Raw genomic sequence first — 26,539 nt, forward strand, 5'->3', positions numbered from 1 at the left:
AGCATTTATGCAAAATGTCTTGCTGGCACAGAAATTCCTTTTCATACCACCCATTTAATTAATCTTCATTTGTAAAAGCAGTATTTCTTATGCCCAGATTGAAAGCTCGCTTCAAATGTACAGTTGTCTTAGGTTGCTTTTTACTTGTTTATCCCTCACAGAAAGTGGGAATTACACTGCCTTAATTTCTTTAGGGAAGGCAGGCCACTGGTTTCTCCCAAGGCTGTTTTGGAAGGATGTTCTCTATGAGAGACTTGATAGTGCTTTGTAGAGAACATTGTGGTGTTCTAGTCCTGTGGTAGAGCCTAGATGGCACTGCTCAGCATTCTGGTTTACCAAGCCTACTTAAGTCACCAGACATGCTTCAGTGCACCAGGACTTTAGTGATAGTTGGTACCATACAGTGTGTTTATTCCATGTGGCAGTATACAAGGGTGATAATCAATACCATATGGGGTGTTTATTCTATACTGCAGTATACCAAGGTTCTAGTGATACTACCATAAAGCATGTTTTCCTATACTGCAATGCATCATGGCTGTGGTGATAGTAATACCACAGAGTGTGCTTATTAAAATACCATACAGTGTGCTTATTCGATGCCACAGTATACCAGGGCTGTGATGGTAGTACCATTAAGTATATTTGTCCTAGGGATGTCTGGGTGGCTCAGTTGGTTAAGCATCTGCCTTGGGCTCAGGTCATGGTCTCAGGGTCCTGGGGTTGAGCCCTACATGGAACTCCTTCTTTGGCAGGAGTCTGCTTCTCCCTCTCCCTCTGTGTCCCCACTGCTCATGCTCCCTCTCTCTCTCTCTCTCTCTTTCAAATAAATAAATAAAATCTTCAAAAAAAAAAATTATGTTTACTCTGTGCTGAAGCACCTGGGCTGTAGTGATAGATAATACCATGAAGCATGTTTATTTTGTAAGTTATTTAGGGCTATGTATCTTCAGCAGAAACCATAGTTTTAGGAATATTGCCAGGATTTATCATAAAAATCTTCAGAGAGAGTATAGTTAGTAGCAGTGTGATTCATCTTAGATATATAGGTATTTCTGCTATAATAACTACGTGTTTCTGGAATATCTTGCCTTTATACAATCTGTCAAAGTTCTATGGAAACTGTAAGGTTGGACAGACCACTGAAACCTATTTCACTTTTAGTCAGAGCTGCACAAGACAATAATTAGTACCCAAGGAGAGAACTTATGCAACTCAGGCAGACTACTGAGTATGGGTAGAGGCTGCCAAGGCAGATACTCAGCCACACAGACCCAAGAGAGTATGCTTTGCCATACCACCTGATTTCATGGACCCTGGAACTCTGAACAGCAGCTGCTGTCACTGGTTGATGGGAGAGGTTCCATGCCTACTGCATAGTTTTAGGGATAGGCCCTGACTGTAGGTTCAAGTTTTAAAAATTCATAAAATATGTCCACAAATTCTCCTATAGTTAACATAGCCCTGAAACCTAGGGCATTTCCCTTTGCTGCTAAAGATCCTAATTATCCTCCCGTTGCTCTGGCTGCCCTACATGAGAAAAATGGTGTGTATGTACCAGAGTGACCTTTATGTTATCCTGACTCCTTTTCCTATTCACCGAGGTGAGCCACTTTTTATTAAAGTAACAACTATTGCGGCAGAGGGGACTCAATGATTACTTCCTAGTTAGTGCCTTTCTGTAATACTTGTTTTCATTCCTCTACTTACCTCCCCCATAGTGACTAGTACTGCCAGCCTGACATTGTGCTTGTTCATATCCTTCCCCCATTCTGTTTCCTTCCTTACCTTAAGAAATAGTAGCAAGATAGGTACATACCTCAGGAAACAGTAGTTTAAGATAGTGCTCGGTGTGGCCTTGCTTAATATGTGAACACATGCTATTGGCACTTAGAGAAAGGAAGGAATGGAAAGTTAAGAGTGAGGGGAAAATGACGAAGGGGAGAAAGAAATGGAAATGAAATGAAATTATATGATGAAAACATTGGTGCTATTTAAATATTAATTTTTGTTATTCGCTATTAAAAAGTTGGTTAAAGGGGTAAAGAAAACTATCAGTGTCTGTTATTATTAGCAGGATACTATGCTAGACACTTAGCTTTTGTTATTTTATTTCATTTATTTTTTTTAAATTAAAAAAGTAATAGAAAAACCTAAGTATACTTACCACCTAGAATTAATAACATTTTAATCTTTTGTCTTTGTTTGATCCACATATTTTTATAATAGAAACAATATGACAAATAAGTGTGAAATCCTGTCATGCTCCTCTCTTTCTCCTTAAGTATGTTTTTCTATGTATCCTGCTAGTCATATTATATACTTATGTTACATATATATCTGCAACAGTACTTTATTGTTTTCTGTGCTTAAGAAAATAACATTATAGGTATCATACTCTACATATCTTGTTCATCCCCTCTTGTTTTTGAGATCTGTCCATACTGATACATATAGACCTGGTCCACTGTTGCTCTACATGTGTTCTGTTCTATGCACACAGCATGGCTTACCTTTCCTCCTACTGATTTGTGCTAGCTCCAGTTTTCTGCTCTTAGGGTTAAACAGTACTGAGGTATGTATCCTTATTTAAGTCTCCTGGTGTTGTGACAGTTTCTGGGACATATATGGGTTTTAGGTTATACACACTGTCAACTTTAGTTCTCTCATTTAATTCTTAAAAATGTTCTTTGAGGCAGGTGGATGATCCCCATTTTACACATGAAAAATCGTGTTGAAATGCTATCTGTCTTGCCTGAACTTAATTAATCAGCCAGTACTTAAATTCAGATTAAATTCCATCTATATAAATATTGAGCCCTAACATTCAGCATTCCTCAGAAATCCTTACCTTTAATCTTTGTGATCATTAGAACATTTGCAACCATTTGTATCATTTCCAAAGTGGAGAATCAAAGCAGTTAATGAGGTAGTGGGAGCATATAAGAAAGGAGAAGGACCAATAAGTGATGTTACTTCCTTTGTTGTGGTTATCAAAAGAGTTAAAATTTTGGTGTAAGAACATGCTCTGTGAAATGATGGGTCTGAGTCTTCTGTGTTTGCAAGACTGTTTCTTTATGATGGAAAACTATTTTGTATGTTGCTTAAAATGCAACATGTATGTTATTTTGATTAAAAAGGTGTCACAGTATGTTAGAGTCTATACATTGCAAAGTTTACAAACCATTTTCTTGAGGTGAATAAAGCGATCTTAATGTGGTTCTTTTTTTCATGATATTTTATTCACAGTTGACCATATGTCTATTTTACTCTATTTTGCCCCCCCCCCACACCTTCTAGGTAGAAAATCTGGTGTATTAATTGTGAAAATTCTAGAGCTGCATGAGGAATGCACCATCCAAGTGGCTATGTGTGAGCATTTAGCAGGGCTGCAGGCCAACAGCCCTTCTCAAGGTGAGGTACCCAGGACTGGCCTGAAGGTTCTGTTCACAAAGGAGACTGCTCACCACCTCAAGGGACATCCCGAAGACATCGTCCATATCTACCCTCCCTGGTGAGTGCAAAGAACTGATTCCAGCAGTCACTGTGAGTTTGTCTTAAAAGATATTTTTATGATGAACATTTTTGTCACCTTACAATGGAGAAATGCCAGGATAAGGAAGCCAATATTTGACATAGATTTTATGTAACAGAAGTGCTGAACTGTATTTGAATGCTTGTTTGAACTTTTGGCAGGAAATTTTTGATAATTTGAGGGCAGAGGGGTGAGGAAGAAAAAACCATATCAAGATTTCTGTCAAAGTGGTATCTTATAAATCTGGCTGTTTTTGTTTTTGTCTTTCTTTGAAATATAATTTTAGTAAGAGGCATTCTGTGACAATATGATCATATACAGTAATTTAATATTTCTTTACTAATCACTGTGGGAAGGATGAAAAGCATATATACCTGTTTGCTTTCTTCCCTATAGGGTATTATTTTTTACTACAAAAGAAAATACTACTATTTCTTTTAAAGATTTTATTTATTTATTTGACAGAGAGAGATCACAAATGGGCAAAGAGGCAGGCAGAGAGAGAGAGGGGAGGAAGCAGGCTCCCCGCTGAGCAGAGAGCCCGATGCGGGGCTCGATCCCAGGACCCTGGGATCATGACCTGAGCCGAAGGCAGAGGCTTACTCACTGAGCCACCCAGTTGCCCCAAAAAATTACTAGTTTTGAGGGAACATTTGAGCAGCCTTGTTTTAAAAGCTGACTCTTGATTTTACTGGCAGATTTTTAGAAGTCTCATTCATCTCTTATATTCTTAGGTTTGAAGTTGACTTATAGGTCTTTAAAGTTAAGCATCCCAGGGGCACCTGGGTGGCTCAGTTTCTATAAGCAGCTACGTTCAGCTCAGGTCATGATCCTGGGGTCCTGGAATTGAGCCCTGCATGGGAAGCCTGCTTCTCCCTTTCCCACTACCCCGGCTTGTGTTCCCTCTCTCGCTGTGTCTCTCTCTGTCAAATAAATAAATAAAATTAAAAAAAAAAAAAAAAAGGAAAAGTTAACCATCCCTCCCACAGGGATCTTTTTTTTCATGGTGTCCATAGTGAGTGATTCTCAGTCTTTACTTAAACTCTTACCCTAACAGTCTGCGGATGTCATAGGGTAACTTGCATTTTGTTTTGTTTTGTTTGTTTTTTAATATATCTTTTTGAATAGTTTAAGATACATACAGGATCATACACAAATTCTAAGTACACATTTCTACAAATAATCACAAAGTGACTAGGTAATTTCTTTTCTTTTTTTTTTTAAGATTTTATTTATTTATTTGAGAGAGAGAGAGATACAGCACCAAGCAGGGGCAGGAGGAAAGGGAGGGAGAGAGGCAGACTCCCCACTGAGCAAGAGCCTGTTTTGGGATCATGACCTAAGTGAAAGGCCGCCACGCAACTAACTGAACCACCCAGGTACCCCAACTATGTAATTTTTATTCATACAAGAAATAGAATGCATTGCATACCTGGGACCACCCCAACCCCTCTCATTCCTTCCTCTCCCTCCCATACAAGGTGACTATCATCCTGACTTATGATATAAAAGATTCCTTGGACTGTTTGAGAATTTCATATAAATAGAACCATGAAGAAATCATACAATATGCATTCTTTTTCACCTGACTACTTTCACTTAATATTATGCTTGGGAGATTCATCAGTATTTTTACATTTAGCAGTTTGTTCATTTTTATTGCTCTATAGTATACCATTGTGTTAATTTATGTAATTAATGCATCTGTTCTTCTGTTTATAGTTAAGTGTCTTTAGTTTGAGGATATTATGAATAATTTTGTAATGACCAACTGTCTTTCTGCATAGCTCACTCAAGAATACAATACCAGTGGGGCACCTGGGTGCCTCAGTCAGTTCAGTGTCTGCCTTCAGCTCAGGTCATGATCCCAGGGTCCTGGGATCAAGACCCACAAGCTCCCTGATCAGTGAGGAGAGTGCTTCTCCCTCTGCCCCCTCCCCTCTGCTTGTGCTTGTGCTGTCTCTCAAATAAAATCTTAAAAAAAAAAAAAAAAGAATACAATGCCATTAATTCTCTCTCTGAAATTTCTCATCATCCTAAAATCATGCTATTATTTTTCTACCATGTTAAAAAATCTTTTTATTAACATGTAATGTATTATTTGCCCCAGGAGTCTTACACATTTCACAGCATTCACCATAGCACATACCCTCCCCAATGTCCATAACCCAGCCACCCTGTCCCTCCCGCCCACCCCCCAGCAAACTTCAGTTTGTTTAGTGAGATTAAGAGTCTCTTATAGTTTGCCTCCCTCTGATCCTATCTTGCTTCATTTTTTCCCTCCTTACCCGCCATGACTCCCTGCCCTGCCTCTCAAATTCCTCATAATTCCTCATATCAGAGAGATCGTATGATAATTGTCTTTCTCTGATCGACTTATTTCACTCAGCATAATATCCTCTAGTTCCATCCACGTCGTTGCAAATGGCAAGATTTCGGGGTTTTGATGGCTGCATAGTATTCCATTGTGTATATATACCACGTCTTCTTTATCCATTCATCTCTTGATGGACATCTAGGCACGTTCCATAGTTTGGCTATTGTGGACATTGCTGCTAGAAAGATTCGGGTGCACATGCCCCTTTGGATCACTACATTTGTATCTTTAGGGTAAATGCCCAGTAGTGCGATTGCTGGGTTGTAGGGTAGCTCTATTTTCAACTTTTTGAGGAACCTCCGTACTATTTTCCGGAGTGGCTGCGGCAACTCGCATTCCCAACAACAGTGTAGGAGAGTTCCCCTTTCTCCGCATCCTTGCCAATATCTTTCGTTTCCTGACTTGTTAATTTTAGCCATTCTGACTGGTATAAGGTGGTATCTCATTGTGGTATTGATTTGTTTTTTCCTGAGGGCAAGTGATGTGGAGCATTTTTCATGTGTCTGTTGGCCATTTGGATGTCTTTGCCGAAATGTCCATTCATGTCCTCTGCCTATTTCTTTTCTTTTCTTTTTTTTTCAAAGGTTTTATTTATTTATTTGACAGACAGATATCACAAGCAGGCAGAGAGGCAGGCAGAGAGAGGGGGGAAGTAGGCTCCGCGCTGAGCAGAGAGCCTGATGCGGGGCCCGATCCCAGGACGCTGAGATCACGACCCGAGCTGAGGGCAGAGGCTTTAACCCACTGAGCCACCCAGGCGCCCCATCCTCTGCCTATTTCTTGATTGGATTATTTGTTCTTTGGGTGTTGAGTTTGACAAGTTCTTTATAGATTTTGGATACTAGCCCTTTATCTGATAGGTCATTTGTAAATATCTTCTCCCATTACATCAGTTGTCTTTAGTTTTGTTGACTGTTTCCTTCGCAGTGCAAAAGCTTTTAATCTTGATGAAGTCCTAATAGTTCATTAAAATTTTTTTTTTAATTCATCTTTACTGTAGTTCCTCTTTCCACCATGGCTATATTGACCCCATTCTCTACTGAGCCTGTTTGTTCAGGCTTCCATCCCAGCATTTCCCATATCTCACCCCTGGCATCATCAGTGACCTCAGTGAGCTCCAGGCTGCTTCTCCTATGGTCACTTGTGTGGCCATCATGTCTCCTTGCAGTGCAGTGCTCACTCCTGCTTTGTTTCCCTGCCTCCCCTGTGCTCCTCATGCCTTTCTCTGGCTTCTCACTAAGAAAGTGCTCTGCTGGGCTCAGTACTAGACCTCTTTTCTATCTTGTCCACCTCACCCCCTTGGTGCTTTCATTTCATCTTGTAACTTTAAATGCCAGCAGCCAACTCTAGGAGTTGATCCCTCCTAGAACTATCTGTGACCCACCCTCTGCTCCATCACCAGAGCAGCATTCCTTACTGCCTGAGGCATGATTCCACTTGGGTACTGAAGGCATGGCAGAGTCAAGCTCCTGACCCTCCCTCTACTTCCCCACATATCCTCAACTCCTCTTTTTCTCATAATCTCCCTTCTGCCTTTGGGAACATTCTGGTAGCTCCACTTCCAAATGCAAACAGAGTCCAGCACTTCTTGCCACCTCTACTGTCAGAACATTTCCAGGTAATCATTGTCCTCTGGATTATTGCAACAGTTCATTAAATCAACTCCTTGCTTCTTTCCATGCTTTCTTGTCTCTTTCAAGACGACTAAAGCTATGAATGTGTAAGTTGTCATGCGACTTTTTGGCTCCACATGCCCTAGTGTCTGCTCACCTCATACACAAACCCCTCCTGAGCTCTTCGGCCTTATCTCCCACCCCTTTCCTTCCCCAGCTCTGTCGTGGCCACCCGTGACTCCACTCTGGTCCTCAGATTCCACACCACTTTCCCCCTGGGGCCTGGATTCTTACCATTGCCTGTGCTGGGGTGCCCTATCCCATGCCTCCCCATGTCTGCATGGTGTGCAATTTTCTTATCTTCTCTGGGCATTTACTCAGGTGTTACCTTCTCAAGAATCCTTCCTTTGGTCCCGTATCTAAAATTGGAAACTATCTCCTTCCTCATGCTTTACTGTTTCCTACTTTGTTTTTCCTACTTTGTTTTTCAAAGTCAAGCAAATTTAAGTATTTTAGTTTAGAATTTTGCTATGAAATGAGTGAGCAATTTCCTCCCTGTCCTGTCAGTGCTCCTCCTGTCTAGGGTCTTGTTCCTGTAATTTCTTGTGTTCTTTCAACTGTTTTATTGAAGTCCTTTCTGGAAGCTTATGGTAAAACTCAGTAATATTGAGAGTATTTGATGTTTGCAGTGTCCTATTTTATCTTCTTATATAAACAACAGTTTATGGTTTCATTTATTGTATTTCAACAAAAATATGTAAATTCAAAGTATGCTGAGTTTTTTTACAGTGAGACACTGAAAACTCTAGCTCAGTTATGTTTGGAACTACATTTAGAAACATTTGCCCCTATGTTTTGTTCATTTTATTTATATATTTATTTTTTTAAATTTTATTTATTTATTTTAATTCCTGTATAATTAATGTACAGTGTTATATTAGTTTCAGGTATATGATACAGTGATTAAACAATTATGTACATTACTTAATCCTGGCTTTTGCCCCTATGTTTTGTTCATTTTATTTATATATTTATTTTTTTTAATCCTGGCTTTTGCCCCTATGTTTTGTTCATTTTATTTATATATTTATTTTTTTAAATTTTATTTATTTATTTTAATTCCTGTATAATTAATGTACAGTGTTATATTAGTTTCAGGTATATGATACAGTGATTAAACAATTATGTACATTACTTGGTGCTCACTACAATAAGAGTACTCTTAATCCTCTTCACTTATTTCAGCCGTTACTGCACCAGCCTCCCCTCTGGTAACCACCAGTTTGTTCTCTACATTTAAGAGTCCGGTTTTTGGGACGCCTGGGTGGCTCAGTTGGTTAAGCAGCTGCCTTCGGCTCAGGTCAGGATCCCAGCGTCCTGGGATCGAGTCCCACATCGGGCTCCTTGCTCCGCGGGGAGCCTGCTTCTCCCTCTGACTCTGCCTTCCACTCTGTCTGCCTGTGCTCGCTCTCGCCTTCTCTCTCTCTGACAAATAAATAAATAAAATCTTTAAAAAAAAAAAAAAGAGTCCGGTTTTTTGTCTTTTTACTTTATTTGTTTCTTTTCTTAAATCCCATATATAATTTCATTATTTTTTACAGCTGGATAATATACATATATATTTTACACACACACACACACACACACAGTCTCATGTTAATTTTTTTAATCCATTTTGAATTTATTTTTATGTATGGTGTGAGAAAGTGGTCCAGTTTCATTCTTTTGCATGTTGCTGTTTAGTTTTCCCAACACCATTTATTGAAGAGACTGCATATTCCTATTTTCTTTGTCATAGATTAATTAACCATATAATCATGGGTTTATTTCCAGACTCTTTACTCTGTTTCATTGATCTATGTTTGTACTTTTGTGCCAGTACCATATTTTTTTGATCTACTATCGTTTTGAAGTATATCTTGATATACTTGATGTCTTTTTTTTTTTAAGATTTTATTTATTTATTTGACAGACAGAGATCACAAACAGGCAGAGAGGCAGGCAGAGAGAGAGGAGGGAAAGCAGGCTCCCTGCTGAGCAGAGAGTTGCTATCTTGATATACTTGATATAAGTATATATTTGATACAAGTATATTTTGATATACTTGTTATCTTGATATCCCAGTATATCTGGGATTGTGATATTTCTAGTTTTGGTTTTTTTTTTCAAGATTGCTTTGGCTATTCAAGGTCTTTATTGTGGTTCCACATAAATTTTATTCTATTTCTGTGAAAAATGCTGTTGGTATTTTGATAGGGTTTGCCTTAAATCTGTGGATTGCTTTGGGTAGCATTGACATTTTAGCATTATTTGTTCTCCCAGTCCATGAGGATGGAATCTTTTTCAGTTTCTTTGCGTCGTGTTCAGTTTCTTTCATCAGTGTTACATAGTTTTCAGAATACAAGTCTTTCACCTCTTTGATGACATTTATTCCAAGCTATTTTATTCTTTTTGGTGCAATTGTACATCAAATTGTTTCATTAACTACTCTTTCTGCAACCTTATTATTAATGTATAAAAATGCAACAGATTTCTGTATATTGATTTTGTATCTTGCAAACTTACTGAGTTTATCAGTTTTAGCAGTTTTTTGATGGAGTCCTAACTTAGGGTTTTCCAAATGTAGTAACATGCCATCGGCAAGTGGTGAATATTTTACTTCTTCCTTACCAATTTGGATGCCTTTTATTTCTTTTTATTGTCTGATTACCATGGCTAGGACTATGTTGAATAAAAGTGGTGAGAGGACATCTTTCTCTTGTTCTTAATCTTAGGGGAAAAGCTTTCAGTTTTTCACCATTAAGTAGGATGTTAATTTTTGGTTTTTCATAGTTGGACTTTATTATGTTGAGATATGTTCCCTCTAACCCTACTTTGTTGAGGGTTTTTATCATGAATGGATGTTGTACTTTGTCAAATGCTTTTTCTTTATCTACTGAAATGATCATTTTTTTATCCTTTCTCTTGTTGATATGGTATATCACATTGATTTATCTTTTCCTTAAATAAGTGGATAAAGTTAAACTCAGAATTGTTATGTAGGTCCCTATAGCAGGATAATGCCTCTAATTCTCCATACTTTTAGCATAGATTTCCCCTTCCATTTAAAAGTATTTAATTGGTTTTTCTAGTAGGTATCTAAAACATATAATACAGATTATAAAAGGTATCAAAGGATATACAGTGAACCATGAGTCTTCTTCCCGTATTTGTTTTCCCCAGCCACTCAATTCTCACCCAGCCACTCATACTAGTTTCTTACATACCATTTAGAGATGGGGTGTGTGTCACACACTCACAACTATATATAGAGAGATGCATATATAATATAAACTTACTTAAGTATTTCCTGCTGTTATTCTTTTTTACAAAAATATGTCCAACAATACTTCTGTGTCATGCTTTTTCATTTTAAAAATGCATCTTGGAGATCATTCAGTAACAACATGCTAGTATATTAATAGTTGCTACATTCTTTTTGCACTGACTTCTAATTTAAAGATACCATTGTTATTCAATCAGACCCTTTGAATGGACATGTAGGTTGCACCTCCTCTTTGGTTGCTACAAACAGGACTACATCATTTTCTACATGTGTTTCTTTAAATATTCTTGCTGGATGAGAGGATATATACCTCTTTGATGTTAGCAGACATTATCAAACCATTTTACATTTCTACTAGCGGTATACATAAAGTGCCTATTTTCCTTTTACTAACCTACTGTACTGTTCTTCACCAATTTAAAAACTGGAAAATGAAGTTTATAATTTTAATTTGCATTTCTTTTGCTGTAATATGGGCTTAGGCTTCATTCCCTGTATTTAAGAACCAGGTATATTTTATTTTCTGTGAAATGCCTGTTGATGACTTTTGACCTGTGTTTTCTTGGATTATTGATCTTTATCTTAGTATCAACTAAGATCTTTTACTACTTGGTATTACATAATACCAAGATCTTTATCTTAGTATTGATCTTTATCTTGTAGAAATGATAAGAATAGCTCCTTGTCAATCATATACATTAGAAATGATAAGAATAGCTCCTTGTCAATCATTTACATTTCAGTGACTTTTCTCCTGGTTTGTCATTAGTCTTTTAACTGTTTTATGGAACAGGGGTTTTTTGGTTTGTTTTTGAAAAGCAGGGTAGTCTATTTTTCCATGACCAAATTACCTTTTTTTTTTTTTAAGATTTTATTTATTTATTTGACAGAGACAGAGACAGCGAGAGAGAGAATATAAGCAGGGGGTGTGGGAAAGGGAGAAGGAGGCTTCCCACTGAGCAGGGAGCCCAATGCAGGGCTCGATCCCAGGACCCCGGGATGAAGACCTGAGCTGAAGGCAGATGCTTAACGACTGAGCCACCCGGGTATCCCTGAATTACCTATCTTCTGTAGTTTCTGCATTTTATATCAAAGTAGTAAAGAAGTTAAGATCTTTCTTGCTGTGAGATTTTGTTTTATTCTAATACTTTTATGGATTAGTTACTTAAAATTTTTTACATTTATATATTCATTTATTTAAATTCATGTTAGTTAACATATAGTGTATTATTAATTTCAGGGTAAAATTTAATGATTTCATCAGTTGCATAACACCCGGTGCTCCTTACATCAAGTGCCATACTTAATGCCCATCACCCAATTATCTGTTCCCCCCACCTACCTCCCCTCCAGCAACCCTCAGTTAAGAATCTCTTCCAGGGGCACCTAGGTGGCTGGATGGTTAAACATCTGCCTTTGGCTCAAGTCATGATTCCAGGGTCTTGGGATTGAGCTCCCCATTGGGCTTCTGGCTCAGCAGGGAGCCTGCTTCTTCCTCTCCCTCTCCCTCTGCCTATCCCCCTGCTTATTTGCTCCCTCTTTGTATCTGTCTCAAATGAATAAATAAAATCTTAAAAAAAAAAAGAGTCTCTTACAGTTTGTCTCCCTCTCTGTTTTTATCATATTTTATTTTTCTTTCCCTTCCCCTATGTTCATCAGTTTTGTTTCTTAAATTCCACATATAAGTGAAATCATATGGTATTTGTCTTTCTTTGACTGACTTATTTCACTTTGCATAATACCCTCTAGTTTCATCCAAGTCATTGCAAATGGTAAGATTTCATTCTTTTTGATAGCTGAGTAATATTTCAGTGTGACTTTGTGTGTGTGTACATATAGTGTGGGGGTATATATATATATATATATATATATGTCAGTGGACATCTGGACTCTTTTCATATTTTGGCTGTTGTGTCATTGCTGCTGTTAATAGTGGATGCATGTGCCTCTTTGAATCACTGTTATTATATCCTTTAGATAAATACTTAGACAAAACAGGAAAAAAATATCCAATAGAAAGACAGTCTCTTCAACAAATTGTGTTGGGAAAAAAATTTTTACATTTAAATCTTTGACTCCTGGAGTTTATATTTATGTAATAAAGTAGGAAATGCATCTCTCCCCCACCCACAAATGATTACTTAGGAGTCCTAAAACCATTTTTCGGCATCATGTTAAGTTTATGAATTCATAGAATAGGACTAAAAAGCAGTGTCTGAGTCAGGTTCTGGTAAGATACGCCTCCCTTCCCTATACTGATGGAGGTAATCACAGCGTGTATCAAAACACCAGGATTTCACTTGGTTACCTGGAATCTGTCTTCCTTCAGAAATCTGTCCTCATTAAAGCATCTTCTCCTTTATCACCCTAGTTTTGCTCCTTTGTGTAATTAAGGTCTTGCGTTCAGTAGAGTCTAAGTTCATGTATGGTGGCAAGTGCAATTTGGTATTCTTTGTTTTTAATCTACTCCCTCAACTTCTAGTATTTTTGTGCACACCTATACATTTTAAAACACATTCTGGGGCACTTGAGAGGCTCAGTTGGTTAAGCATCTCACTCTTGATTTCAGCTCAAGTCATGATCTCAGAACCTGCTTAAGATTCTCCCTTTCCCTCTGCCCCTTACCCCCACCTTAAAAAAAAAAATTATTAAGTAATGCATTTTTGGAGTAAAAAAATTTAGAGTCTAAGTGTGAATATTCTTTAGGAAAGATGCTTTAGAGGTATTGAATGTGGGACACTTTCTTGAGCTCATGAGAAGTAAAATTAGATCAAGATTAAAAATTTGCAGAAATTCGGGGCGCCTGGGTGGCTCAGTGGATTAAGCCGCTGCCTTCGGCTCGGGTCATGATCTCAGTGTCCTGGGATCGAGCCCCGCATCGGGCTCTTTGCTCAGCAGGGAGCCTGCTTCTCTCTCTCTCTCTCTCTCTCTCTGTCTGACTCTCTGCCTACTTGTGATCTCTCTCTCTCTGTCAAATAAATAAATAAAATCTTAAAAAAAAAATTTGCAGAAATTTGTATTTGCAAAAAAACTGCAAATACTGCTGGCCCCTTAGACCTTATATGTGGATGAGTTATTACGATTTGACTTTGGATATTTTTAGATCTGCATCTTACTAAGGCAGCTGCCTTGGTAGTTGCATCTGTCATTCTTTTTTTTTTTTTTTTTTAAGATTTTATTTATTTGAGAGACTGAGAGAGTAAGTGGGGTCTGAGTCAGATAGAGAGGGAGAGGCAGACTCCCCACTGAGCAGGGAGCCTGCTGCCACTGAGGGGCTTCATCCCAGGACCTTGAGATAGTGATCTGAGCCAAAGACAGACACTCAACTAACTGAGCTACCCAGGCACCCTGCTTCTGTCATTCTTCTAGGGGAAATTTTCTGTGTGGAATTATATGGGATTTCATGTGTGGTTCTGTATGCAGATTGTTAATTCTGAACTTGATTTGGTACTTTTTCTCTCTTACGTCTCTCTTACGGTTTTCAAATTGAGACTTTTTGCTCTATAAATGGAATACACGTTACAAAATAGGAGTCAAATGAAATCCTGTATTTGCCCACTGGTTTTATGTATTATGCCATCCAATAGAAAATGAATTTTACTCTCTAGGAAGACAGCTTAGAATGTTCATGTTATCCAAGCCAAATGGTACCAGATATTAATGTTCTCTAAGAATTTTAGTAAATCCACAAAAGGGAAAATATCTGAAATAGATGTAAATTTCTCTGGAGTCATTGGGACCTTTCTCAAAATGACCATCTCAAAAGAAGGAAATGAATATGTAAAAACATTTTAATAAATGCAAACACATGAAAATTCATTTGTAGAAGTATAAAATATATAAATCACAAGATACTTTGGCAAAAATTTTAAAATACCAATCATTCTCAAATGTTGGTGGGAGGTGTAATTTGTATCTTTGGCAATATGTCACAAATGTTAATGCGAATACACTTTGATAGAGAACTTCTGCTACTGGGATAAATCCTGTAAAAATACTCAAATATGTACAAAAGATATTGTTATGAATGTTTTGCTTAAAACCTTAAAATCTAAAACCATCCTAAATAGCCATTAATATGGAGTGGAATTAAGTTTCTGCACATCTCTGGAATGGGTGGTAATTTAACATAGTCATAGAAATGTTTATTTCCTTTCCTAGAAAAATATCTATATCACAGTGTTATTTTGCAGAGAGCAGGTCATCAGATAGCACTCAGGGCACTGATGACAGCAGGTCATCAGACAGCAGTCAGGGTCATTTGGGTAAGTGGAACATTACCACTTCTCCTTGGTTGGCCACCTTCTTATAACCCAGAAGACAAATTTGACACATTATTGTTACTGGTTTCTAGGGCTCCCCAAAAATACCACAAACTGGATGGTTTAAACAACAGAAATTTATTTTCTCACAGTTTTGGAGGTTGGAAATCCAATATCAGGGTGCCAGTGGTTGGTTTCCACTGAGACTTCTCTCTCTGGTTTGAAGATAGCAGCACTCTTGCTCTGTCCTCAAGTAGTTTTTCTTCTGTGTAGGCCCATGCCGCTTGTGTACCCAAGTGTCCTCTTATTATATGAACACTAGTTATAATGGATCCCTTCCTAAGGGGTCTCATTTTAACTTGATTACCTTTTTAAAGGCCCTGTCTCCATATAGTCACATTCTGAGGCACTAGAGGTTAGGCCTTCAACATATGAATTTGGAAGGGACACATTCAGTTCATAACACTAACATAAAAATTAGTGCTTTTCTGCTAGATATTTTCAAGTTTGTGAATTTGGTCATTCACCTGATTTCTCTGTTCCCATGTTTTTCAGAGAACTTGACAACTTTCTAAATAGCTTCTTTTTTTTTTTTTTAAGATTTTATTTATCAGAGAGAGAGAGGGAGAGAGAGCGAGCACAGGCAGACAGAATGGCAGACAGAGGCAGAGGGAGAAGCAGGCTCCCTGCCGAGCAAGGAGCCTGATGTGGGACTCGATCCCAGGATGCTGGGATCAGGACCTGAGCCGAAGGCAGCTGCTTAACCAACTGAGCCACCCAGGCGTCCCTCTAAATAGCTTCTTGAATTGTATTAAGTCTTATATTATGTCTTATTATATATACATATAGATTTTTCTCAAAAAGATACTTTTTTAATTAAAAGAAAGCATAATAGTATTTTTTAGGTACTTTAGGAAGAGAGATGGATGGGAAGTATTTTGAAAGATGAGTTTATCAGTATCCTGTTATAGGTGATTTAGGCTATCTGTCTTAGTAATTTGGAAGTTTCTGTATTTTAATTAATAATTTATTTTTTGTTAGCCAAATGTTAACTGAAGTTAGTCTAGATGTCACTTAAAAACAGCTCATAGGGACGCCTGGGTGGCTCAGTTGGTTAAGCTGCTGCCTTCGGCTCAGGTCATGATCCCAGCATCCTGGGATCGAGTCCCACATCTGGCTCCTTGCTCCGCAGGGAGCCTGCTTCTCCCTCTGACTCTGCCTTCCACTCTGTCAGCCTGTGCTCTCTCTCACTCACTCTCTGACAAATAAATAAATAAAAATAAAATCTTAAAAAAGAAAAAAAAAAACAGCTCATAGTTGGGGGTGCCTGGGTGACTCAGTAAGTTAAACATCCAGCTCTTGATTTCACCTCAGATCATGATATCAGGGTCATGGGCTCAAGCCCTTTATAGGGCTCTGCACTAGGTGCTGCACCTGCTTAGGATACTCTCTCCCTCTGCCTCTGTCCCTCCCTGCTTGCACACTCTCACTTTCTCTCTCAAAAAAAAAAAGACCAGGAAACAAACAAACAAAAATCCCCTCATAGTTAAAAGCCAAAATAATAAAAATGACTAGTCTTTTTTTTTTTTTAATGGAAACTTGACAAGTTTACACCTTAACTTTTTTTTTTTAACTTTGTAGGCTGTCTGCTCTTTTCGTGCTAAAAGTCTTTTGTGTTCATTCAAACTGGATTTCAACATGGAAACACTTTTAAAAACAAGCAGTAGGGGCACCTGGGTGGCTCAGTGGGTTAAGCCTCTGCCTTCAGCTCAGGGCATGGTCCCAGGGTCCTGGGATCGAGCCCCACATCAGGCTCTCTGCTCAGCAGGGAGCCTGCTTCCTCCTCTCTCTCTCTCTCTGCCTGCCTCTCTACCTCCTTGTGATCTCTGTCAAATAAATAAATAAAATCTTTAAAAAGAAAAAACAATCAGTAGACTTCAGACTCTTCCATTTGTCCTTTAGTAATAAATGTGGGTTTTGTTGTAAAATGGCTACTTATCCAAAGGAGCTTAGAGCCCTCTTTATATATTACCTAATAAATTCTGATTGAATTCCTTTAAGATGTAATGTTATTTTATCCCAGTAAATCTGGGAGTGAATGTAGAAGTAAAATGCCTTGCCTAGGATTAATCGTATTATGAAACAGTCATAGAATTATATAACACTAAGCAACTTATATAAAACGGTCTTGAATGTATAAAATTTCAAACATAAAAATATAACAGTGTGATGAATCTCATGTCCCCATCGTGTAGTTTTAACATTTATCAATTGATGAATAAACAGAGTTTCCTACTAAAGGAAACTGAAAGCTTTAAATATGATTCCACAGAAACATTTTAGCAACTTTTTATGTGAAGAAAGAACTTTTCTGTGATGCTAATTGTAGAAAGGAAGTAGAACTCATCTGGCTAATTGAATATGACCCAATACCAAATCTAAAGCCAGGATGAGCACCAGAAAAAGACAAGTATGTGATGGTGTATCAGGGGACAGCCAGGACACTTCCTACCTTACCCACTCGTTCACTCCTTCATTCAAAAATATTTGTTAGTACACTGTATGGTAGATAATTTTCCCCCTTACAATATGCATCCTAATCTGAGGAAGGAGTGAAGTCTGACTTTCCCCATTACCATGAATATCTGTCTGTATCATCATCTTTTAAATGGCTACTTAGTATTTCACTATCATAATTTAAGCAGTCTCTTATGTTGAGTTTTTAAGGTTGCTTCCCATTTTGAGGTGTTTGAAACAGTACTGAGTGAAAGTGCTTATACCCCATCTAATGATATTAGGCTATTTCTAAAAGTAAAAATTCTTGCTTAGAGGGTCACTGGCTGGCTCAGTTGATAGAGCACGTGACTTGATCTTAGGCTTATGAGTTCAAGTCCCATGTTGGGCATGGAGTCTACTTTAAAAAAAAGAATTCTTGCTTAGAGAATATGATGGGGTTTGAGCTTTTCAATATATTGTTACCATAGTAACCTGTCAAAGTTATAAATGTTCCCACTGCCACCAGTTTCTCAGCAGTCACATCAATACACATTCAACTTTTTTTTAAAGATTTTTGTTTATTTGAGAGAGAGAGAGAGACAGTATGAATGGAGGAGAGGGGCAAAGGAAGAGGGAGAAGCAGGGTCCCCACTGGGGAGGGAGCCTGGGATGGGGCTCAATCCCAGGACCCTGGGATCATGACCTGAGCCAAAGGCGGACTTAACTGACTGGGCCACCCAGGCACCCCTACACTCAACATTTTTAATCACTAAACATTATGATATCATTTCTTTATTCTTTTTTGTATCATCAGCATGTAATATATATCCATTTTTTCAAACATAAATAGCTCTTTAATAGGCATACACATGTATATAATTTAGTACATATTTCAGATTGTTTTTCGAAGTAGATTTTAGGAACTGCTTTAGTCAGTTAAAGGTATGCATTTTGTTATTGTTACTGCTCTAATACCTTAATACAGTTATCTATAAACCTCATAGTAGAGTACCTGCTACTGGTCAAAGTGAATACTTTTTCCTATATTTATTTACTAATGACAGATTCTTTTTGGAGAATTGGTTGTCTCAACTTGTATTCATATTTGTTGGGGTCCTACAGACTTTCTTATCTATCTGTATGCTAGTTGATGTAATAAAACATTTCCATTTATAGTTATATCACTTATGAGAATAATTTTTGTTGTTTTCTTCCTAACACTTAAGCTTCCTTTCCTGTCTCTGTCATATTACATTAGCTAAAACTTTCGCTTTGGGCTAAGATCAAGTGTACATTAGCTAAAACTTTTAAGTTAGTCTTTTTTCCTGCTGTATTTCCAATGACTGTAATAATGCTAGACATAGTAGATATTCAATAACTATATGATCAGTGTTGAGTATTAAATAATCATCAAGACATTGTCATCTTCTTATGCTCCCTATTTGAATAACAGTATATATCAATGTATTATTGATTTGTACATTCATTAAGAAGCATTTATTGAATGTTTACATATACTGTAATAGGCCTTGTGCTAGATAATGGGGATACAGTATTCAAAATGACAAATCAGGGCACCTGGGTGGCTCAGTCAGTTAATTGTCTGCCTTTGGCTTAGGTCAGGATCCCAGGGTCCTGAGATAGAGTCCTGCATGAGCTCCCTGCTCAGTGAGGAGTCTGCTTCTCCCTATGCCCCTACCCCCACTCATGGGCTTCCTCTTTCTCTAAAATAAGTAAAAAGCAAAAACAAAAGAAACCAAAATGACAAATCATCTTTGTCCTTAAGGAACTCACAGTGTGGTGGAAGAGTAAGGGTAATATAAACAAGTTGTAAAGGACTTTAGAATGTACACAAGTAGAGGTAGAGTGTATACAAATAGTGCTAGATAGATGAAGTAGAAATTCTGAAGCAGGGGTGGCAGCAAAAGAGGCTGGAGAACCTGTGTACAATGTTATAAAGAGCTGGTATTGAATCCTCTCTGCTGTCCAGGAAAAAAGAGATGTCTGGTTTACACTTTGAAGTTTGTGGAGACTGACTGTAGGAGGCTAGAATGAAGGCATCTTGGAGGCTTTGGAAGTAGCTCAAGTGTAAAGAAGTTGATGACTTGGTTAGGATGGTAAACAGCAGATTTGGGATATATTTTGGAGTCAGAGGCAACATGATTTGCTGATAGGTTTGATGTGCTATGTGAATGAAAGTCAAGAAACAAAGAAGACTCCTAAATTTTTGGTTTGAGGAAACAAGTGAGTTATGAGACCATGCAGCAAAATGGGGAGACTTGGGTTAATTTGAGGGGCACAATCAATAGTACCTTCTTGACACCAGCAATAATCAGAGCCCTGAGTAAACATAAGAGATTGTGATGCCAAAAGAGAAACTCTTGTCAGCTGATTTGGGTTTTCGGTGTAACCCATGTTTGGTAAGTCCCAGAGGACCAAGGTAGAACCCACCCATAGGCTTATTCAGAGCTGCTGTTTTTTTTTTTTTTTTTAAAGATTTATTTATTTTATTTATTTGACAGAGAGATCACAAGTAGACAGAGAGGCAGGCAGAGAGAGAGAGAAGCAGGCTCCCTGCTGAGCAGAGAGCCCGACATGGGACTCAATCCCAGGACCCTGAGATCATGACCCGAGCCGAAGGCAGCGGCTTAACCCACTGAGCCACCCAGGTGCCCCTTCAGAGCTGCTTTTGTTTCTCCTTTATATTTGCCACCTGGGATTCTTTGAAATGAAGATGTTGCTGACACTTATTGCTAGGAGTAAAGCCATGTTAAAGATGGAAGGCTTGTTTCCTGGGTCGTACTGACTTTTTGTTGTGACAGCCAAAAGGGCATTTTTTTCCCATCAAAATTACAGGATATCTTGAGAGGAAATAAATAGAAAACTAATGCATTGAGAAAAGGAAAAAATGAATACCATGATAGTAATCTAGAAAATCTAAAAAACTAGAGGGGAGGAGAGAACAAAATCAATCCTTTATGCTTTCATGAGAAAAGAAGAAAAGCAGACATCAACTACAGAACACTTCCCCATGGGATCTTCATAGGAATACAACCAAAAGGTTCTGTACTCAAATAACTTTGGGAAAGGCTACTTAACTATGGACTGGTTAATATACTGTCAGACTGCTCGGAGTCTAATATGCAGATGTGCGTTATGTTTTATAATAGAGGAAAGACAAAACAGAGGAGAACATATAAGCAAAACATGAGCAACAAATGACCACAGTTTTCCTAATCTAAAAAAATGGATCAAGAGAAGAAGACTGGGACACCTGGGTGGCTCAGTGAGTTAAAGCTTCTGCCTTTTGCTCAGGTCATGATCCCAGGGTGCTGGGATCAAGCCCCACATCGGGTTCTCTGCTCAGCAGGGAGCCTGCTTCCCCCTTCTCTCTGCCTGCCTCTCTGCCTACTTATCTCTCTCTCTCTCTCTCTCTCTGACAAAAAAATAAATTTAAAAAATCTTTAGAAAAAAAGAGAGAGAGAAGAAGGAAGGGTGGTGATGTCTCAAAAAATGGTGGAGTAGGAAATACTTCCATCTAAAAAACTACTGCACTGGTAGGAACTGAATGAAGCTGAACATTTTTAGCTCCAGGGGAGACTTTGATAAAGAGTAAATTTGGAGGAATTTCAGCCTTTCAAGTGGTAGTAGCTACCATCCCACATCCTCAGCCTTACAATCCTGGTGCAGAATGGTGGAGCCAGGGTGGGCAATATATCAGGGTTCTGTATTGATTGCTGAAAGCTGCTTTTGATCACTGAGGAACTGGCACAGAGGACAGTGGACATTTTTCCAACCCCCATATGCTGAAGGGGTTTCCAAGAGACTTAAAGAGACAATATTTGCCTCGTCCCCTTTTGGGAGCCAAAAATTTAAGGAAATCTTTATCAGATCACTAGGTGACCACAGAGATAATGAAACAGAAATAACAGATACCACATATGACAAGGACCACACACCTTGAAAAAATAGTACTGAAAAGTCAAACAGATGAATCCAGCCCACAACAAGTAATTTTCAGCTATCCCTGAAGAATGGGACAATTAAATTTACAGAGTTACCACAAAATAATACTCAAATATCCACTTCTCAACAAAAATTACAAAATGCACAAAGAAACAGGAAAGAATATCCCATTAATGGGAAAAAATAATAATTTGGCAGAAACCATCACTGAGGAAGCCCTGACATTTGAATTATTAGTCAAAGATGTCAAATCAACTGTCTTAAATATGTATAATGAATTAAAGGAAACCGTAGATAGAAAACTAAAGGAAATAAGGAAAATAGTATATGAACAAAATGAAAATTTCAAAAGAGATATAGAAAGAATTTTTTTTTAAAAAAAGCAAAATTCGGGACGCCTGGGTGGCTCAGTTGTTTAAGCAGCTGCCTTCGGCTCAGGTCATGATCCCAGCCTCCTGGGATCGAGTCCCACATCGGGCTCCTTGCTCGGCTGGGAGTCTGCTTCTCCCTCCGCCTCTGCGGCTTCTCTGCCTGCCTGTGCTCGCTCTCTCCTTCTCTCTCTCGATAAATAAATAAAATTTAAAAAAGCAAAATTCTGGAGCTGAAAAATACAATAATTTAAATTTTAAAACTCACTAGAGGGTTTTGAACTCTCTAGTTCAAACAGCATATTTGCACAAGTGAAACTTAAGATCAGTGAACTTGAAGATAGGGCAATTGAACTTATGTAGTCTGAGGAGTAAAAAGAAATAAGAATAAAGAGAAATGAATAGCACCCAAGGGACCTGAAGGATGCCATCAAATATAGAACAAATGTATTATAGGAGTACCAGAAGGAAAAGAGAAAAAGGAAAATGAGAAAAAATATTTGAAGAAATAATGGCCAAAAAACTTTCAAATATGAGGAAAGGCGTAAATATAAGTATCTAAGAAACTAAACAATCTCCAAGAACGATAAACTGAGAGCGATCCATACCAAAACATATTACAGTGAAATTGTTAAAATCCAAGGAAGATTTTTTAAAAAAACCAGCTTCTAGTTTCATTGATACATTCTACTGTATCTCTGGTTTCTACCTCCTTGATCTCAGCTCTAATCTTGATTATTTCCCTTCTTATGTGTGGAGTTGTTTGATTTGTTGTTGATTCTCCAGTTCTTTAAGGTGTAGAGACAGCTGCTGTGTTCTGGATTTTTCAGTTTTTTTGAGAGAGGCTTGGATGGCTATGTATTTCCCTCTTAGGACCGCCTTTGCTGTATCCCATAGGTTTTGGACAGAAGTGTCTTCATTCTCATTGGTTTCCATGAATTGTTTCAGTTCTTCTTTGATCTCCTGGTTGATCCAAGCATTCTTAAGCATGGTGGTCTTTAGCTTCCAGGTGTTTGAGTTCCTTCGGAACTTTTCCTTGTGATTGAGCTCCAGTTTCAAAGCATTGTGATCTGAGAATATGCAGGGAATAATCTCAGTCTTTTGGTATCGGTTGAGTCCTGATTTGTGACCCCGTATATGGTCTATTCTGGAGAAGGTTCCATCTGCACTTGAGAAGAATGAGTATTCTGTTGTTTTAGGGTGGAATGTTCTGTATATATCTATGAGGTCCATCTGGTCAAGTGTGTCATTCAGTACTCTTGTTTCTTTATTGATTTTCTGCTTTGATGATCTGTCTATTTCTGAGAGAGGCGTGTTAAGATCTCCTATTATTAATGTATTCATATCAATATGATTCTTTATCTTGATTAACAATTTTCTATGTAGTTGGCTGCTCCCATATTGGGGGCATAGATATTTACAATTGTTAGATCATCTTGGTGGATAGTCCCTTTAAGAATGATGTAGTGTCCTTCTGTATCTCTGACTACAGTCTTTAGTTTAAAATCTAATTTATCTGATATGAGAATCGCTACCCCAGCCTTCTTTTGAGGCCCATTGGCATGAAAGATGCTTCTCCATCCCTTCACTTTCAGTCTGGGTGTATCTTTAGGTTCAAAATGGGTCTCTTGTAGACAACATATGGATGGGTCCTGTCGTTTTATCCAGTCTGCAACCCTGTGCCGTTTTATGGGTGCATTCATATTGAGAGTGATTATTGATAGATACGTGTTTATTGACATCGTGTTACCTTTGAAGTCTTTCTTTTTGTAGATTGTCTCTATATTTCTGTTCAATGCTATTCTTAGGATTTTTCATCTTTTATAGAACCCCCCTTAATATTTCCTGCAGTGTCGGCTTGGTGGTTGCATAGTCTTTTAAGCCTTGCCGGTCTTGAAAACTTTTTATCTCTCCATCCATTTTGAATGTCAGTGTTGCTGGATAAAGTATTCTTGGCTGCAAGTTCTTTTCCTCCCCTCAGGGATTCCAATAATTCTGACATTGGAACGTTTCATGGCCTCATTTATTTCTCTGATTCTGTTTTCGTGGTTTCTAAGCCCTTTGTTCCAGGCTTCCTCCTGTTCCTTTCTCTCTATCTGTTTGTCCTCCAGATCACTAATTATATCTTCTGTCTCAGTTACCCTGGCTTTGAGAGAATTTAGATTAGATTGGAACTCATTGAGAGTATTGTGAACCTCAGCCCTGGTAGCTTTCAGCTCAGCCCTCACATTGTGAACATTCTGTCTGGTCGCTTTCAGTTCGGCCCTAATCAATTCCGTTAGGTCATCCATGGCTTTCTCCAGCCTAGCTATTGCCTGGATAATTGTTAGCCTGAATTCTCTTTCACACATTGTCTATGTTGATAGCCATTAGCTCTGTTCCAGAAGGTCCATCCTCTGTGTTTTTCTTCTGTTGGGCATTCCTCCTCCTAGTCATTTTGGTGAGAGATGACTGAACAGATGTAGCTGGATGTATCGACCGTGGTGCAGTCAAGGTGTACCCTGGAACACTTCTGAGCAATCAGGATTCCCCACCCAAATGAGAGACAAAAGAAAAGAGAAAGAAAAAGAGAGAGAGAGAGAGACAGGAAAGAAAAGGAAGATGAAAGAGAAGGTTCAGCCCAAATGGGCCCCAATGTACGATTTATGAAGTATATCAACAAAAACAGACAAACAAAAAGACTGATAAAAGTATATGACACGAGAAAAAATACATATATATATATATATATATATATATATGCAAATAAAGGAAGAACCTCATCAAAAAGAACCCCAAGTATAAGATTTATATACTATCAGGACAAACACAAAAACACAGAAACAGTGGTAGAAGAAAAAGATGGGAGAGTGGTTATAAATTCTCAGTGTGGTTGAGGAAGGTTGTTTTGATTCTTCCTGGATGTATCTTGATATCTTTGTTAAAGGACTCAACTTTCCTAAGATAAAGCGGGATTAAAAATTGGTTTACCTATAGGGGTAGTATTGATTGAGGAAAGGGGATTACTTTGTTAAAATGTCAATACTGCCTAGAGCAATCTATACTTTTAATGCCATTCCAATCAAAATTCCACCAGTATTCTTCAAAGAGCTGGAGCAAATAATCCAAAAATTTGTATGGAATCAGAAGAGACCCCGAATCGCTAAGGAAATGTTGAAAAACAAAAATAAAACTGGGGGCATCACGCTACCTGATTTCAAGCTTTACTACAAAGCTGTGATCACCAAGACAGCATGGTACTGGCATAAAAACAGACACATAGACCAGTGGAACAGAGTAGAGAGCCCAGATATGGACCCTCAACTCTATGGGCAAATAATCTTCGACAAAGCAGGAAAAAATATACATTGGAAAAAAGACAAAGTCTCTTCAATAAATGGTGCTGGGAAAACTGGACAGCTATATGTAGAAGAATGAAACTCAACCATTCTCTTACACCGTACACAAAGATAAACTCAAAATGGATAAAAGACCTCAACGTGAGACAGGAATCCATCAGAATCCTAGAGGAGAACATAGGCAGTAATCTCTTCGATATCAGCCACAGCAACTTCTTTCAAGATATGTCTCCAAAGACAAAGGAAACAAAAGCGAAAATAAACTTTTGGGATTTCATCAAAATCAAAAGCTTCTGCACAGCAAAGGAAACTGTCAAGAAAACAAAGAGGCAACCCACAGAATGGGAGAAGATATTTGCAAATGACAGTACAGACAAAAGGTTGATATCCAGGATCTATAATGAACTCCTCAAACTCAACACACACAAAACAGACAAGCATATCAAAAAATGGGCAGAAGATATGAACAGAGACTTCTCTAGTGAAGACATACAAATGGCTATCAGACACATGAGAAAATGTTCATCATCACTAGCCATCAGGGAGATTCAAATTAAAACCACATTGAGATACCACCTTACACCACTTAGAATGGCCAAAATTAACAAGACACGAAACAACATGTGTTGGAGGGGATGTGGAGAAAGGGGAACCCTCTTACACTATTGGTGGAAATGCAAGTTGGTGCAGCCACTTTGGAGAACAGTGTGGAGATTCCTCAAGAAATTAAAAATAGAACTTCCCTATGACCCTGCAATTGCACTACTGGGTATTTACCTCAAAGATACAGATGTAGTGAAAGGAAGGGCCATCTGTATCCCAATGTTTATAGCAGCAATGGCCACGGTCGCCAAACTGTGGAAAGAACCAAGATGCCCTTCAACGGACAAATGGATAAGGAAGATGTGGTCCATATACACTATGGAGTATTATGCTTCCATCAGAAAGGATGAATACCTGACTCTTGTAGCAACATGGACGAGACTGGAAGAGATTATGCTGAGTGAAATAAAGCAAGCAGAGAGAGTCAGTTATCATATGTTTTCACTTATTTGTGGAACATAACAAATAGCATGGAGGACATGGGGAGTTAGAGAGGAGAAGGGAGTTGGGGGAAATTGGAAGAGGAGGTGAACCATGAGAGACTATGGACTTTGAAAAACAATCTGAGGGGTTCGAATTGGCGGGTGGGTGGGAGGTTGGGGTCCCAGGTGGTGGGTATTATAGAGGGCACAGATTGCATGGAGCACTGGGTGTGG

At 38.3% G+C, this 26,539-nt stretch overlaps 1 protein-coding gene across 4 annotated transcripts in view; it reads left to right on the forward strand.

The window, feature by feature from the left end:
• Positions 1–26,539, forward strand: part of SPIDR (scaffold protein involved in DNA repair) — a 607,809-nt gene that overhangs the window by 298,083 nt on the left and 283,187 nt on the right. For all 4 annotated transcript variants that reach the window (XM_032316108.1, XM_032316109.1, XM_032316110.1 and 1 more), the window contains exon 8: positions 3,301–3,514. In XM_032316108.1, the coding sequence (XP_032171999.1) occupies positions 3,301–3,514 (214 nt within the window). The remainder of the gene's footprint in view (positions 1–3,300; positions 3,515–26,539) is intronic.

Source organism: Mustela erminea, chromosome 16 (genome assembly GCF_009829155.1).
Source record: "Mustela erminea isolate mMusErm1 chromosome 16, mMusErm1.Pri, whole genome shotgun sequence".
Classification (NCBI taxonomy): Eukaryota; Metazoa; Chordata; class Mammalia; order Carnivora; family Mustelidae; genus Mustela; species Mustela erminea.